This window comes from Scophthalmus maximus, chromosome 4 (genome assembly GCF_022379125.1).
Source record: "Scophthalmus maximus strain ysfricsl-2021 chromosome 4, ASM2237912v1, whole genome shotgun sequence".
Taxonomy (NCBI): Eukaryota; Metazoa; Chordata; class Actinopteri; order Pleuronectiformes; family Scophthalmidae; genus Scophthalmus; species Scophthalmus maximus.
Window position 1 is genome coordinate 10,283,463 of NC_061518.1, and position 17,082 is coordinate 10,300,544.

Sequence of the window (17,082 nt, forward strand, 5' to 3'; positions counted from 1 at the left end):
TGTTGTTTTTACTACATAGAGTAACACTGTTTTGGCAGAAAATTTATAAATGAATTTTATAACATATATATATATATATACACACACATATACACATTATGAAGTTTTGTAGCTGGTGTGATGAATATGTCAGGAATGTCTTGTAATATTTTGTAGGTTTAAAAAATGTTGAACTGTAAAAAGTTCCTAGTGCTTAAGAATGACGTCTCATTTATGTTAATATAACAAATCTTATTGAAGTAGTTGTATATTATATAAAGACAAACTTGTGTGCCATACAGAGTGCAAACACTATCTGTATTATCTTGAACAAGCATCTTACTGTTTTCTCTGTACTATATTTGACACAACTTCTCTTGGGTCTTGCTGGTGTTTTTTCTTTTCTTTTTTTCTTAACACTCCTTTTTTGGGAGCACTGAGTAGTGAAAGAGGAGGCTGGTAAATAATTGATCCTTGTAATTAAACACTCCAGCCAGGGATGCTGGGGCTGATTGACGGCCAGATATTAGGCCCTTGTCTCGTAAGGTTGCAAGTGTAGTCTGAGGTTATCAGTGGCCAGAAGAGTCTTTCTCCCTCCCCGCCTCATTACTTTCATGAGTAGAACATGTCATAGTGGAGGGGTGGGTGGGGGTGTGGTGTGAAGACAGTCTGGGACTTCATTAGCCAAATGGGATGCCTCGGTCTATAGAGTGCCAAATCGTTGGGCCTTGCTGAGCAGACAACCCCCTTTTGTGGGTGCTTCACCACACTGTCCCGTGGAGTTTTTTTAGCCCCTTTTTCTTTGGGTTCACTTAAACAATAACTTAAACAAACATAGCAAGCTTTCCTGTGCCTACCTGAGCAGATGCTCTCTTTGCTCCCCCCATCCTCCAAACAATATTTACTCCCCATTCTGTTCAGCTGAATTGCTTAGATTGTATCTTACACCTTACAGTACAATATATTGCCCGATTAAGAGTCGAAGCTCATCTAGAAGAAGCTCATTTCTCAAATGTTGCACTATTAATGCTTGATTGAATTTGCCACAACAACATTGACAGTGTGTGAGAGAGAGAGAAACTTCTTTTCACGTAGTATGGAAGGACAGAAATGGACTACAACTATCAGCAAAAGGCAAAACGTTGCATATGCTTATTGTCAGTAACAGTTGCACCTTGTCATCAGTCCAGGAGAAGAAATCCCTTACTTTTCAACATTATTGATTCTCGGTTGTAGTATTTTCTGGAAGAAAGCAACCGACTGCAGAGTAGACAATCTGCTTCCCGTTTACACCAGCATGTAGCCTGAATGATAGTCAGTGACTTAAGCTGCAAGAGTAAAGTTTAAGAGTAATGGCAAACGGAAAATCAGTTAAAAAGACTTAGAAGTCATTACAAATGATTGTTCATCTGTAATATTTGCCAAAAAAATACCAAGAATTGCATAAAGGAGTTTGCCGTGTTTGTTGCAGCAACAGCATTTGCGATTCAGGAATCCTGGTATCATGAGGACTGTAGGACTGTACTGTTCAAAAGTATTTCAGTTCAGTGAGTCACAGCACCGGTCAAGCGATTGATAGTCTTCCTTTGTTAAATGAAAAACACTTAATTGCACAGACTTGGTACCCGACAGAATAAATGACCACGTGGCTGCCAAGATGGCTGTTGCTCAGCAAAAATTAGATGATGCTGCTTTAATAGCAACTATTTATGTCATATAACTCAATGTTCATATGCTTCCAATATTTCAAAGCTTAGTGAAAATAAAGTGGAGCCCCTGCTTGATCCTCAATTGGTAATATTACAGGAGGTTTTATTGCAATATTTACATCTGTTCCTGGTGTGTGAGTGTGGGTATGCTAATCAGATGCATGCCCTGTGGACATCTGGATTGAGATGACTCATTCCTGCAACACATTATCTGGGTGGTCTTTCTTTTAAATATGTTCAGAATAATTACATAACAAAACATTCATGATCTTATCATATTTCAATTTATTACTGTTATGGTTTAGGTATCGTTTATATTTATTAGAATGATTTAAATACAATTTTTTTTCCTTCTAATGGATCCCCTTCGTGCTATACTGTTAGACTATGAACATGAGCTGCTTGGATATTTGGTGTCTCTTTTTCTACGGCAAATAAAAGATTAAAATAATTGTATTTCCATGAATAAGATTAATATTTTTCACTTATTTTTAAATGAGTTTGATGCCTTAACACTCATTACTATTTTCAGGTTTTTTTTCATTGCAACTCAATACTATGTTTACATGGACAGTAATATTCTAAAATGTATCCGATTAAGACCATAATCTGAATAAAACAATGCCACACAGAATAAGCTATAAGGGAATTAAGACTGGAGTATTCAGATCTCAGTTGCATTAAGTTGACAAGTATACACCTTAATGCTTTATACCGTCCTGCCGGAGTTTTCGCAGCCTATTGCAACATCGAAATGTACAGCAGTTACCAACTGCCAGACGACATAATCACACTATGCTTCGTAACATGTGAACGGGAATAGCAGCTTATGTAAACATCATAATCAAAACAATGTCTTATTCAGAATGTGGTCAATAGTCTGACTATAACTGTCATTGATGGGGCATTTTTCCACCTTGATGCAATAACTAGTCTCTCATGTCAGACAGGCTTCCTCACTTGCATGGAATTCTGTTTTGACAGTTATCTAATTTTCCTGTATCAGTACTTTCTATCATAAATCCTAGCAACACTTCCTGTAAAATCCCTTTAAATAATTTTGTAAACATAGGCCTATTTAATCCGAAGGTTCTTAAAATAGGCGAAATGTATACTCAATCTCAAAATGATTTTCTTATTAAGATGCTATTGCAACTTTACTGATAAAAGTAAGTTACACTGACCTCATCTGTGAAGGCAGCATTGTTTATATTCTCAGCAGCATCCAGAAGAAGTTCTGTTGTTCTCAGCTGGGGTGCTCCCTCTCCTTGTTTACTCTGTTTGAAGATTAATTTGGCATAGCTGAGCATGTCCGCTCGACACTCCATGGCACTGCTGACCTTAACAAGTAGCAGAAGTTTCCTGGCTTCCCTCTCATTGTTCCTACACAGTGCTTACCTTCAGGTTAACCTATTACAGCTTTGCCAGATGTGCTTGAATAACGTCCACAGCTGAGTACTGGGGAAATAACTGTTTTGTATGTTTACTGATTAATGGCTGTCTAGCTGCTACCTTGCTGGTTTGGAGCAGTTGCACTTTATTATGTATTTTTTTGGCAACGTAGTTGTTGTACGTCGATTTACAGCACAATTGCATTAACACTTGTCTTCAATGTAGTCACAATGTGTCTCAGACCACCTCCTCTGTGTGTTGTTTGGCCAATCAGATCCCGATCCATCCTCAATGCCACTCGGGTGCATGTAAATCCAATCTGATCAACCAAAATACATTTTGACGTCAGGTATAATGGCATGTTAGTCTCCTGAGGCTAAAGCTGAAAAGAGTGATGTCAGAGATTGAAAACCTGGAGCCGACTGATGGTCATTTGTCTTGATGGCAGCTCAAAGCCTCACCTTTGCTCATTTTCACCTTTACGATTCTAAATATTGTCTCTGTTCTAGCACCTTTAGCAGAGGGATGTGTGATCTACTCTCCCAACCACGACTTTCACGTTGGCTGGAAGTGACATCAGGCGCTACATATTGGTTATGGAAATAGTTCTCCCTCACAATTAAAAAACTGCACCCAGAATCGACAATGAAATGAAACTAACGGCTCATCTGCCGTTGCCACTGAGACAGTCCCTTATGCCGAGTTCACACTAGACGATTTAAGCCCGAATTTCTGCTCGTTGAAAAATTATTATTAGAGTTATTCGTTGTCCGAATAGTGTGTCCGAGGATAAGAGAAATATAAAACCATACAAAATGTTCTTGTATACCTAAAACATTTCTACTCTTTTTGTAGCTATATCTGCTTCATAACGCACCTCTGCCTCTTTTTAACAGGTACTTTAAGTAGAAAACAATGGTGGACTGATGATAGGGCCTGTCATCAGGGCAACTTTATCAAATATCAGCACATAACACAGTACTCCAAAGCTTCCCTCTGAGCCTCCCCCCTCCCCCAAGACATCTCCAAACCCCCCACCCCATTCCCTAGTTCCTTTCATTTCATACTGTATTGTCAACCCAGTCTTCAAACTACAAGAAGCGTCTTCTCAAATGCCTCTAGATGTCTTTTCCCTATTACCAGGCCCTCCACCACAAGGCCTTCATTTAGCTTGACTCCTCTTTGCACTCCTTAATGGACTTGGCCCTGTTCTTCTTTTGTCTTCCTTTAGTACCATGAAATTCACCTTCAGGAGAGAAAACCATCTTTTCTGATGCTTCTTTACATTTTGTGAATATAGTTAGATGATTCCACCCCCTCTTTTCAGCTTCATGTCCGTTTCCTCTTGGGCTTTATATAGTTTTCATTGTTTCCTTGGTGCACTGTATTGACAGTAATGTCACACTTGAGAGAAATCTTTCAGAGCAGGCACCATTGAAGCACTTAATCATTTTGAGTAAATCCACTGCATCATATTTGACCTTATTTCTTGTTTCCTGTTAAAACAAATAATTACACTTTTGACATTTCTGTCATAGTTTTTGCTATTTTCTACCACTGGAAGCACTTTATAGTAATAGTAATAATGATGATAATAATTCTATTAATAATAACAACAATAATTATAATTAATATAAACATATATTTATTAAAATGTATTAATTTTCACAGTACCCTGCTCTTAAAGATTGGCTACATAATGTATTTTCTTGTCTAATGTTTAACACACACTGCCAGCCATGCATCTCATCACGTTGTGTCTATCGATGCTCATGGTTCTCACCAATTGTATTGTACAGCCAGACTAAGAAGTCAAGGTACAAACCAGTATGCGTCCATCAAGGGAGTAAATGTGATAAAGTCTCAGCTTTTCAGAATAATTGACATGCTTTGATACTGTGAAAGGGGAAAGCGGCATATACTACTGTGAATCTATCCACAATAGCGTACATCAAGACTCCACCATTGTCAGGTTTCACGTAGAAAAATAGAGGTGTTAGCCATGTGAGTGTTTTTCAGCACCTTCTCTTGTTTTTGTCTTAAAAGATCCCCCCAAGACATGTTTTCAGCAACAAAAAGTGCAATCAAAAATGACATCTACTAAGAGAGGGCGATCAGATGATCTTATACTGTGGACGACCTTATTTTGGCATATGATCAGCTTTTCATGGGAATCGTCCAGATTGCGAGGAAGGTTCTGAGCAGAACGCAGGTACCGCAATGGCTCTAATACAAGACATTCTTGTTACAGAAAGCTGACATGACAAGACGCTCACTTGTTTTTTGTTTGTTTTGGTGGACAGCCTAGGTTGTGTGAAAAATCGTGATTCAGATCGTGGATCATAATTCTATCACAAAAGATCGTCATGGCCAGATCGCCCATCCCTGATATTAACCCCATCTCCGTCATTGAGAAATTCAGAATCTGTTATTATTAAACAATTTTTTGTTTCTAAAAGATAACTGCTGGACAATTGATGTCCTCTACTCTTCGCTGAAAAGTTAATTCTGAGTCTTTGTGCACAGGAGGATTTACAGTATGTTTCCACAGCCCACTTGTCGTAAGTTGACTGCTGAACTACGATTGGATTCCATACCACAAAAGTGTGTGTACAGTATGTGTTGAACTGAGATTTAAGGTGAGCATAGAGACACATTTTGCCTTCAACAGATGAATGTGAAAACAGCCTTCCAGTGCACATGCATCATTCTGCACAGTGAAGGTCAAAACTCCAAGTAAAATGACAAGCAAAATATTTTTAATGGATGGGGACAATATTGCAGCAATAATTCCGCCAAAGTTTAGGCTTATAACTCACACAGTATAATACAAATATCTAATGTTTTTAACTGAATGTCAAATAATCTAAGATATATTCCTATATTCCTGAATCCCTGTTGTTTCAGTTGTGATTTGAGTGGAGGTTTCAAAATAATGAGACAATTTCACTTGCAAACCTCTCCTTGTTTTACAACCCCAAACTTACCTACTAGACTGTAGGAAACTTTCAGTTGATTATCATCAATGGATGCATCCCATAGCTACAGAGCACAAAAATGAGACTGTGGTCTTTGGTGATTTTTAGGATGTGTATCAGGGAGTCATTTGTGTTAATATTCAGAAGAATCTGTTTTGAATTTAAAGGTATTAAATCCTGAGCTTAAGACAGACATGCTGGTGTAGTATCATGTCAAAAATGTATCCTAGTGTAACTATGTTTAAGCAGCACTGATGAGTGACATTAAACATTGGCATTGTATTGTTACTAGTAGCTACTGGACCTTTGTTGTAATGTTCCCTCAAATTTGACTCATGATATTACTCACTTTATTCTGCTTGTTATGGTCTCGGTTCAGTTTTATGTGAAATTGAATGTTTCCAGCCAAGAAAATAAAGCTCAGTAAATCTCCAACCTGCAAGACAAAAACAGACAGTTTGGGGGGGTGAGGGTGGAGAGTGATGACTCATGCTCACAGTGGAGGACCCTCCCTTTCCATTTCTTTCAGTGTCCAATCAGTTCTTTCCCAGATGTCACTCATTGCCTCCAAATCAGATCCCCACAATGCTTTACTCTGCACTATAAATCACTTTATTGGCACAGATTTAGTGCGTGCAAGTTTATAAAAATGCCATTTACATCATTTTGACACAGATTGTTGCAGGATAATGTGATTATCCAGCAGTGCAGATGATAATCTTCCGCATCCATGATGTTTCAGTCATGCATTGGCCAGTTCAACTGAAACACACATGAACTCAATGTCTAATGCTTCAGAATAAACTCCAAAGTTGCTACGTTAAGTAAATTGAGCTATGTTTTCATTTTGACAGAAAGTCTTAATACTTCGTTAAAACAGTTTTCCGAGCAGCTAAATAATTTCATCATTTTTTAAATTGAATTGCTTTTAGATTACTTTTTCAGACGGCAAGCAGCCGATGAAATGTGGTAGAAAGACTAATTGTTGTCTTGGATTGCCCACGTACAGTAAATATTGAGTTATTGGCTCATAGTTTCAGAGAAAGATGCAAGTGGCTGCTATCCCTGTTTCTCCAGGGATCTCCTCAGCACCACTGTGGTGTAAGAGCTAGTCTCAGGACTCCTCGAAGTGGGCGGATGCCTGACATTAGCTTTATGCGCTTTATGAAGAGGAGGACAGGGACCAGGGTTTTCCTTTTTGCAGTCAGATTTTTTTATTGAAAAATGTAAAAAAGAAAAATATAGCCATAGAACAATGGCAAAACTGTTATGAATAACTGTATATGAAAGTGGTATTGAGAAAAAAAGAGTACATTAAGGACACGATGGAAGGAAGGAAGGAATCATGTAAAGTAAAGGTGATTTCACGTCTTCCTCCATGGATGCAGGATGAGTCGAAGCAGTAGTTTTAATTGCCATCATTCTTCTAAGGCAAATAACATCCCAAACATCCATCAAATAGAGTCATAAGGTTGTTTAGCTTGGCATCTTACCTCAATGACTGTGACCCTAAATAGTGATAAAGTATTTACGTCTTTTGACTTGTGACTGATATCGCTTATTTAATTAAACTTCAAGACGTAAATGTGTAATTTCGACATATCGAAATTCCTTTGCTAACTTTTTGTCAACATTATCTGGAGATGAGGCATACTAAATGTCGTTGGTGAGATCCGATCTGCATAGTTAGTTTTTTTTCTTTTGTTAATGGTGGGAACATCCTCTGAATTGAGGAATAATTCATGTTAAGTACATTAGTTGTAGGTTGAGTTTGCAGCCTACTGGCTTTTTTGCCTGTTATTATTTTGCAGCATGAACAGTTTTAACAGAAAAGAAAGAAAGACAGGCAGAAAAGGTCCAAGCATCGAATTTAGTACGTAACAAGAAAAAAGTTGAGGAAGTCAATAAAACAGACACACAGAATAAAGATAACAATGAAAACCAACGTTTGAAACTCAAAGACTAAGATTCTAACATAACTGAAAATTATAAGCCATTTTAAAAGGTAGTTTATTAGCTCTGTTTAAAAAATACCAGTCAAGCTTATCATTCGTATACCCAGAGGCAATGTCATCCACAGTTTAGAGGTGTAAAAACAGAAGCCAGCCTTCGCCATAGATACTTTTATGGGAGACATACCAAACATTAAAAAGCCATGCTGTGGAAGACCTTAGTCATCCAAACCCAACTCTTCTCAATAGAACATTTGTGGCTGATTGTATGTGGAAATCTGCACTGAGATCAAAAAAGAAAGCCACATTTTTTGGCAACTGCAATGACTCTTGAGGTCATTTACATCTTTCAGTAGAGCTGTCTCAGTGCTGTGGTTTGCTGATAACAGAATAAATAAAAAAAATGGTTGAATGAACAAAAAGTTGATATGAAATTGTTTTCTCCAAACATTTACCAAGATCATGTTGATTGGAAATGGGTCTGTAATGGAATAGCTCTATCTGATCTGGGTTGTATTTGTTGAGGAGAGGTTTTACCATTGAAATCTTGCATTCTGATGACAAAATTTATAGGTAGGAGTTTATTGTAGCAGTTGTAAACTGGGATATGCTTGAGAAGCAGGATTTCAAAATCCCAGTAGGGATGGGGTCTAAAATGCAAGAGGAAGACTTCACTAATGTGATCTTCTGACTTCACATGAGATTACAGGGAGTTTACACTAAGTGTTCCTTTGTTCAAAATGCTGACTCTAATAGAAAACATTTCTTGCATTTTAGATTCTTTTTTTCTTCAAAATTTAAAAAAAACTTTTTTTTAGAGGAGTAGATATGTAATTTCTTTAATTTTGTTCAAGTATCCACTGTTGCCAGTTTGTCAAGTTTAAATAAGTTTTATCTCCTGGTTATTTTCGTCCTCCCAAGGACCAGAAAATCTGCCACATTGTAATGCGCTGCAATCATGCTTCTGTCTTGGATTTTTTATCATACATGTACTTCAAGTCAAATAGATCAGTGTTCTCACCGTATTCTTCATCAGACCCCCCAGTTTGACTCGCCTTAAACCTTGTGTTATGCTTTACATCGTGTGTTGTCTGCTTGACCTCCAACATACAGGTGTTTACTATTGCATTGTGCGTCAGTGCAGTTCTTTGACTTATAACCAAGTCTATCATGCTACAGACCCAGGAAAATATCATAAATAATAATCAACACTATTGATTTACTTCTATCTCCACAGATGCAGTTAGTAATCTGCTTCATGCCCTTGACTTTATGAACCTTTATGAATCTTTCCTTAGCTTGAAACAAGGCGACACCAAAGGGAACATAAAGAGACTTATCCGTGCATATGGGTTTCATAACAGCCCAGATTGTGCCTGACATTTGCCATATATGGCGTGGGGGACACACCGTGACAAACAGACTAGCCAGCTTCCTGAAATTGTTTAGATAGTTTCCCAGTATGTCCTCTGCCATGTGTTACGCTATGAACTACACACATCTGTAGACCAATAGCAGAAGTTCGTTTGCAGCCAATCCAAAAAAGGGATGTCTCTAGAAAGCAAAACACTGGCTAGAAGTATACCCTAGAATTCTAATCAGTATTTGTGACTTTGTCAACAATGTCAACAAAGGAAGCAAGAGACAAAACTCAAACTCAATTCAGGTGCTAAACTTATTTTATTTTATTAGACGTTACGTACATCAAAAGTTTAATACCGGCGGTACTCAGTGATCCTTCCCTTTAAGTTTCAGTGGCTGACATTAAAAGCTGCACTTTCCTATTCTGGCAGCGTATACACCATGTCTCTGTAGATATGGCTGTGCACTTAACAATACACATTTACTACTAGTCTTTGACTCTCACAGTCACATTTTCCTCAGCGGAAGAAGCTGGTAGTAGCAGCTCAATGTTGCTTCATTTACAAAATCATGACAACAGTGTTGGATGATTGATTAGATCAAGATTGATATTGAATCATCAACAATTAAATGATGAAAGCTATGGTTGTCTCAAATGTGAAATTGTATTAGTTTTACCTGAAGCATCTAATTCTTTGCTGATCCTTTTGACCATGGTATCTTCTTGGGAGCAAGAATCATTGAATTAATTCAAGCTAAGTGTGAAACATGTGATTTATGTAGTAGCCATGTAGCGTCATGCCCTCATTTTGTTTGATCCCCAGTAATGTTAACTGTCGTCAGCTTTAGATTTACCTGTGTGTAGATGCGCCAGGTGTGGTAGTATTCCCCAGAATGGCAAACTGGGTGTCCCACTTAGCTTGTTTAAAAAAACAAAAATAATGTGAACATTGCAGGCAAAATTGCAGTGAGTAATAGTCAAACAACATGTATTGCTGTGATTTTAATACAATAGGCCCATATGCTGTGCATTTGTTTTTATTGTTTTTTGTGATTTGGTTGATTAGAAGTGCAGCGTGGTGCAGACTCTACTTGGGTAAAAGCAAAAGATAGTAAAGTTGAATAAATCCATTATTTGTAGGTCAACTTTAAGGGGGTCAGGCTTTAATTATTGTGGCGGGTCATTTCTTAAGGGTCACGAGGAGAATCCATGTTTGCAGAGTCTGGCGTGCAACAAGCGTGTCAAATGATATATGTATTATAGCCTTATATAGGCGATGTGAGCTAGTGATCATTAATAAGTAATAAGAATCCTAACCTCAACTGTACTTCAAACAAATGAACAGCAAATTAATTAAAAAAAGATTTATTTACTCCCATGCCTCTAATGTTGCACGTGTGACGTCAATCTGTTACCAGTTCTTTTGATTTTTTTCAACTCACTTTCTTATTTGCTGAGCACCAAAACTCATTTAATCATATGTCACCTGCAATCAACATTTTAACATTAACCAATCCTTTGGGGATTATGGATATCAGCTCCAAATTCCACAGTAATAATGCATGACATGAGCCAAAGTGTTGGACTGAGGACCAAGTGGCTGGCTGCTACTCTATGGACACTGCATACGTGTAGCCACATGCTTTTAACTGCTATATATAAAACCCAATGCCTTATCTTTTTTTTCCACAGCACAGGTGTGTTTACCTCAAATTTGAGAACAAAAACAAACCTGTCATAAATTCTCATAACTAAACAACCAGGCAAATGAGTAAATGCCCCTATTACGCGTGCAGACGTGTCTTGTCCTACCTCGCTCAAATACCTCCTCAGGTGGCTTTATTTAAACTTGTGCCAAAAGACGGCAAACGGCACTGAATAGATGAGGGATGAAAGTATTTGGTGTAACTCTGCAGCATTCCTTTGACAAAAGAGAGATTAGCCTAACATACAGAGAGGCATTTGGAAGGAGCCCTCTGGCAGAGTTTTGTCAACATTTTTGTGCTCCTGTATCACTTGTTCACTCGCTCACTTATTCACTCACTCCCTCTTGCTCTTAGCACAGCAAGTAGTATGTTTAGCACACTTTGAATGGCCACATGCTTCTCAGACATCGCTGGTCACCACCGACATAATCTCTTGACAGAGTAATTGCAGGAAGCTTTCATGCCTTTTGAGTTTGTCTGCTCTCACTGGCCATCTGTTTTGTGCACCCCCCACCTTCACCTCCTAACTGCAAGAACAATGCACACGCCTATTACATTTGTTTGTATAAAGTGAAAAGCGGAACAAGTTATTTACTTTTCTAAAGCGAGTTGGAAAAAATAACATTGGAGGCTCCTATAAATGTGGATGTAAACTGTTGAGACTGAATCTGTAATCAGTTGGTTCAAGGTTGAGCAGGTTGTTAAACATATTTATTAAATGTTGATCTTGGCATAATTTGAACATAGCAACTATTTTAAATGTGAGATTTATATCCACCATCTGCAACGTCAACGGCCAGGTTAGTCAACACTTTACTTCTCTCTGCAGTCGACACAACCTCCATCAGGTACAGCCCCCCACCTTCATCTCTTCATACCAGACTCCCATGCCGCAAACCTGACAAATTTGTGTGCATTTGTATCTCGCCATGAACTTTGTGTGACAGAGAGAGAAACGCAAACCGGTTACCTCCACTCTTGCCATGGCAACGGACGCTACAAGAAAAGCGATCCTGTACCTGTGTATCTGTCTCCCTAATGGTCTGTGTGTTAGTGTAACAAGATCTGTAAAAACTCCCCTCAATGACACTTTAGATCCCCCACTGTAACTGACCTGGGCTGGGGAGTCACAAGTAGGATTTAGGTGAGTACTCAGGCTTCTCTCAGGTTCCTGTTCCCCTTTTCCTAATGAATTCAACCATAAGAAGACTTGAGATGAGGCCCCTTTTTTTCCATATGGCCAGGGTATTATTTACGGTAGTATGAGCCATATGTCTGTATGTTTTTGCAAAAATTTAATCAATGCAAAAATTATGCTTTTCCCCATCATTTATGTTGGTAAAAGTCTCTTGATAGATACTATTACCCATGTTTGTGATTTAACCTATTGTGAGTTTCTACAGTATGTTTACCCTTTTTCCCTTTCTGAAGAAAAGCTGAAGTGTCCTGCATTATAGCACCTTGCAGCTTAACTGTTGGACTGCACCACTCGGACCACTCCTAACTCTCCTATTCCCTCTGCTGGGAAAGGCAGATATTACACACCCGAAACAAAGTACAAAACACAGACTACAGTAATTACTTTTATTTTAAGTATCATCTCTGCATTTAGAGACTGAGATGACCCACATTGAGTTCTGGCTTAATTTCAGTCTGCTGCTTTCTCCGGGCAGGCCTGGTCTAGGTGAGATCTTTTTGACACCCCTCCGTATGAAATATCAATGTGAATGACTCACCCCCAAGTGTGGTGTCAATCATCATTGCAAATGCCAAGCCCATTATCACAAAATATTTTCAAGAAGTTGTTTTGCCCATCTGGTGGCCGGAGTAGCAGGCTCTCTGAAAAAGAAGGAAGTTTGTCACAGCAGCATACAGGGCTTCTGAAGAAGCTTGTTTTCCCTCAGGACGAGGAACTACATTTGGAATATACCTCATAAATGACCTTGTAAACATGCGGTTCTCAATTTTGTGTTGCATGCAATGTTTTAGCTTTTTGAGTTTGTGTCCGCGAGGGGAGTGAAACTATTAAACCTCATAAAGATGGATAGTGTCTATGCTCAGTGCAGCAGTATTACAACTTTGAATAAATATACAGTATTTAGGTTTACAACCAACCCCTACTTAGAATCTGCCGGCAGTCTAAAATAAATAGGCGTTACCTTTGTTCTTTTGGCCGCAGTTTCCTCACGATGTGACAATAGATTGTTGTGACAAGTGCTGCACACTCCAGTAGAGGACCAGTTTGTCTTCGGTTTGCTTGTGTAGACTGTTTTGATAAAAGCCAGCCTACTTTGCTGTGTGTGTTTGTGTTTTCCTTTTCCTTTTTTTGTATTGAATAGCACAACAGGCAAGTTCATTATGCGTGTGACTCATCCCGCTAGCCCACACCCCCTCCCCATCTGCTGCTGTGCGCTGGAAAGGAGAGGGTACCGCCATTGATCACTTCTTCCCTCACACATGCACGCACACACCCCACCTTCAACGTCACTATCGATCGACAGGTTTAATGTTTTTGTGGGGAATAGCTGGCATTTCCTTTTGTGTCATTTTACATCTGTTCCCCACCATGACATTATAATAAATCACAGGACAGAAACGTAAAAAGTAAGAAGTAAAACATAATCCAGCCAATAATTCAAGAAATCTCGGACTGTTCAGTCAGTGCAGGGCTGTTTTTTTGGGGGGTTCTTTTGTGGTGTTGCAGTGGCAGTCAACAAATATACAGGGTGTAAAAAAATATGTGACCAGGAGATGTTTTTCTGCTTTGCAAGTCTTGTGCCTTGGAAACAACTGATTTAACAGCTACCTGATATAGATGCAACAGGATGGTTGGCAAGTTTTCGATATTTCCTTGATAAAACATTTTTTCCATTTCCAGCCCCTCATCATATGATTGACAAATGCATTACCCAGTTTAAATGCTTTTAAGGAATTACGATGCGGACATGTGCATATTCTGAAGTAGATATTAACATATTTTTAAACATGTTTGATCAAAATATGATTTTCAACCTCCCAGAGTTCTCTAGTGATTGAATTATCATACACCATTTTGGGCAAATAAAAAATTTCTTCAGTAGATATCTAATGGCATTTTTACGTTTGTTTGATGATAAATGAACCAAATGTTATCTTGAGCACTTTTCTCAATAAGAAATTCTTGAGTTGGTCCGTCGGTCGGTTTGTTAGCAAGACTACACAAGAACTACTGAATGGATTTCTGCACGACTTGGTGGATGGATGGGACACAGGCAAACAAAGAAACAATTACATTTTGGAGTTGATCCGGACAAAGGGGCAGATCCAGGATTTTATTTGATCACTTTCTTAACATTAGAGATTGCTAGGAATTTTTTTTCTCTCCAATTTCTCAGGGAGTAATGCATGGATGTTGTTGAAAACAAGCAATCAGGCACATTTATAGGGGACTGATATCTAAATCTGGATCTAGTGTCGTGTTGTTTCTCATTGGTGAGTTTTTTTGTTGTTTTGAATAACAAGGGAAGTATTCATGTTTCCTTACCTTTATTTAGTGGTGGAGGTATGCGCCCTATATGCCATGTGTGAGCTATGTGAAAAGCATTTTTTGTTTATTTTTATCATGTACTTGTTTTCTACTAGAGCATGGGAACAACATGTGGCAGAATGAGGACCAAAAAAATTCTAAGAAAAATTTAGGCTTATGGTGCATTCACACCGAATGCGACGGAAGTTATTCTTGTGTTTGATCACATACATAAAATGCAATGCCGGGCAATGCAAATGGCGTGCTGTGAATAATGCAAAGAGTCAAAATTTGCATCATTCGCTTCATTAGTTTCACTCACTCTGGAAATATTTGAACTCGTTTAAAATATTTGTGTGTCGCGCTAACCCAAAAGCCAGTTAGCGTTGGGATCCTCCCGACGTCCTGTCGTCAAAATGGAGGTTAAAACTATTGGAGTTGTGTGTGGGCACACAATCAACAGTTCATGTCTGTGTGTGTTCGTTCAGAGGTTTGTCAGAAAAACGGGAAAGAAGAACGGGGAAATATTTGCATTATTTGAATTAAAATGTAAAAGGCAGTATACATCTCAAGAAGTCATGATCTCACGGGACATATTTTATGCTAAAGGAAGGAGAAGAGGCTCCAACTGAGCCTGGAAGTTGACATGAATGCTATAAGTTGGAAAATCGTAATTACAAATACTCTTAATAGGACAAGAACATGGCATTGTTCTGCTAACAAATTGAAACCATGATTAAAACAGATACCTATGCCTGCTTTAAATCAAAATCATGAGATCAGTGAGGTTGTTGGCCATGAAAATCCATAAAAGTAGCTGACAGGAGACCGGACCTGCATGGTGATAATAGGGTGATAATTCTCTGTGGGTACAAGTATCACCTCATCTTTCATATTAGATTAGATCCGATCAGAATGGATTCAACTAACATTGATTGTTAAACATTTTTTTTTTTAGTTTTGGTAAAGGTTGAAGCTGTCAAACTTAAAACATGAGTTTGTTTTTATGGTGGTTTTTCGTTCCTGAAGAGGAGAATAAATAAAGACTTAGTTAACGTGAACAAACACTGCTCAGGGACTTCAAATAAATCAAGGGAAATAATCGACGTCTGAACTTGCAAGACATCACAGCTAATTTAAAGACAGATTGAACAAATACTGGCCCTGACATGTTTATCTTGTAAAAGGTTTTTTTTTTACAGATGAACTGTTCCCACAAAAATGTTTTAATCTGCCACAGCCTTTTAAAATGCGAAGGGCAGAACAAAATGACAACATAAAAAGAACTTGTAAAGGATTTGTTACCTCGTTGTTTGCCTTTAATACTGGATGTGAAATATGTTGATTAAATATTTCTACATTGTGTTGTGAGCTTAAAAGTAAATATATTATCAGTCCAGATATGAATTTTATAGTTATAGCTTGGAGTTAATGAAGATAGGAAACAAGAGCTGCAATCATGCAACACTGATACTTGAATTGTGAGCATTATGCTTCAATTCTTCAAGCAGAAAGATAGCTTTCTTTATCACTTCCAACTTATCAGTTTGTATTTTATACAACAGAAGTCTCACTTAATCTCACAAGCCTTTGTGCAATGTTGAATTCATGTCACATTTCAGCTTGATATTAAGTACACTGAGACAAGACAGATTCAGGAAAATCTTACTGTTGAACACAGTGAAGAACTAACATTGTGATGATAAGACGATGAATCATGTATACGGAGTCCTGTTGTGAGAAGAACATGTTCTTGTTTTCTTGCTTTCTCGCATGTAGGTGGTCCTGGACATGACATTTGGAGGTGGTGGTCATACCAAAGCAATTCTGAATATGGTCCCTGAAGTCACAGTCCTGGCCTTAGACCGAGATCCTTCAGCGAATTCTCTGGCCCAGCAGTTAGCCAAGGAACACTCGTAAGTGATTTACTGAAAAATATCTGCAAGACCAAAACACAGTGAAAGCTGCAAGTTGCTGTGACAAATGTTTATACTATATCATGGTCAGTGTTTTACCATAAGTTTTCCCTTTCACAGTTGACAGCTCGACCATTTTGAGCAGTGTTTAGAATGTTGTCATTATTTCTCAAAACATACTGTAGGTGCGATATAGTAATGCAGTTCTCCCTGTGTTTCTCACTTCTTGCCGGAGCCCCCGATCAGATACTGCTCACTAAGACAGCCAAGTTTCACCATCCAATCAAATCCATTCCACCTTCTTAACATAAAGCTTTTCTCCCCCCCACGCAAAGCCGGTCGGGCTCGGCATGTCATTTGTCAGAGTAAGGGCCCACGCCTGCAGTGTGAGGGAGATGCTGCCTCCCACGGAGGATCTATAAGACATGGGGGGGGGGTCAGAGAGAAGCCCATAGAGAGAGAGAGAGTGTGAGTATGAGAGAACAGGGAGACATGAGGACATGCCAGGGTGGGTAGGTGGGTGTGTGTGTGCGTGTGCGTGTGCGTGTGTGTAACAAGACGCAGGAGGATGAAAATGAGATG

General features: G+C 38.6%; 1 protein-coding gene and 1 long non-coding RNA gene across 4 annotated transcripts in view; one reads left to right on the top strand and one right to left on the bottom strand.

Moving 5' to 3' along the window:
* The window catches only part of mettl15 (methyltransferase like 15), a 36,807-nt gene that overhangs the window by 5,876 nt on the left and 13,849 nt on the right, over positions 1-17,082 (top strand). For all 3 annotated transcript variants that reach the window (XM_047331529.1, XM_035628144.2, XM_047331530.1), the window contains exon 3: positions 16,364-16,500. In XM_047331529.1, coding sequence (XP_047187485.1) covers positions 16,364-16,500 — 137 coding nt within the window. The remainder of the gene's footprint in view (positions 1-16,363; positions 16,501-17,082) is intronic.
* LOC118302188 lies at positions 12,650-13,651 on the bottom strand. The gene is made up of 2 exons (XR_004790471.1): positions 13,239-13,651; positions 12,650-12,918 (listed from the first exon to the last, which is right to left on the bottom strand). It is a non-coding gene; the product is annotated as an uncharacterized LOC118302188 (long non-coding RNA).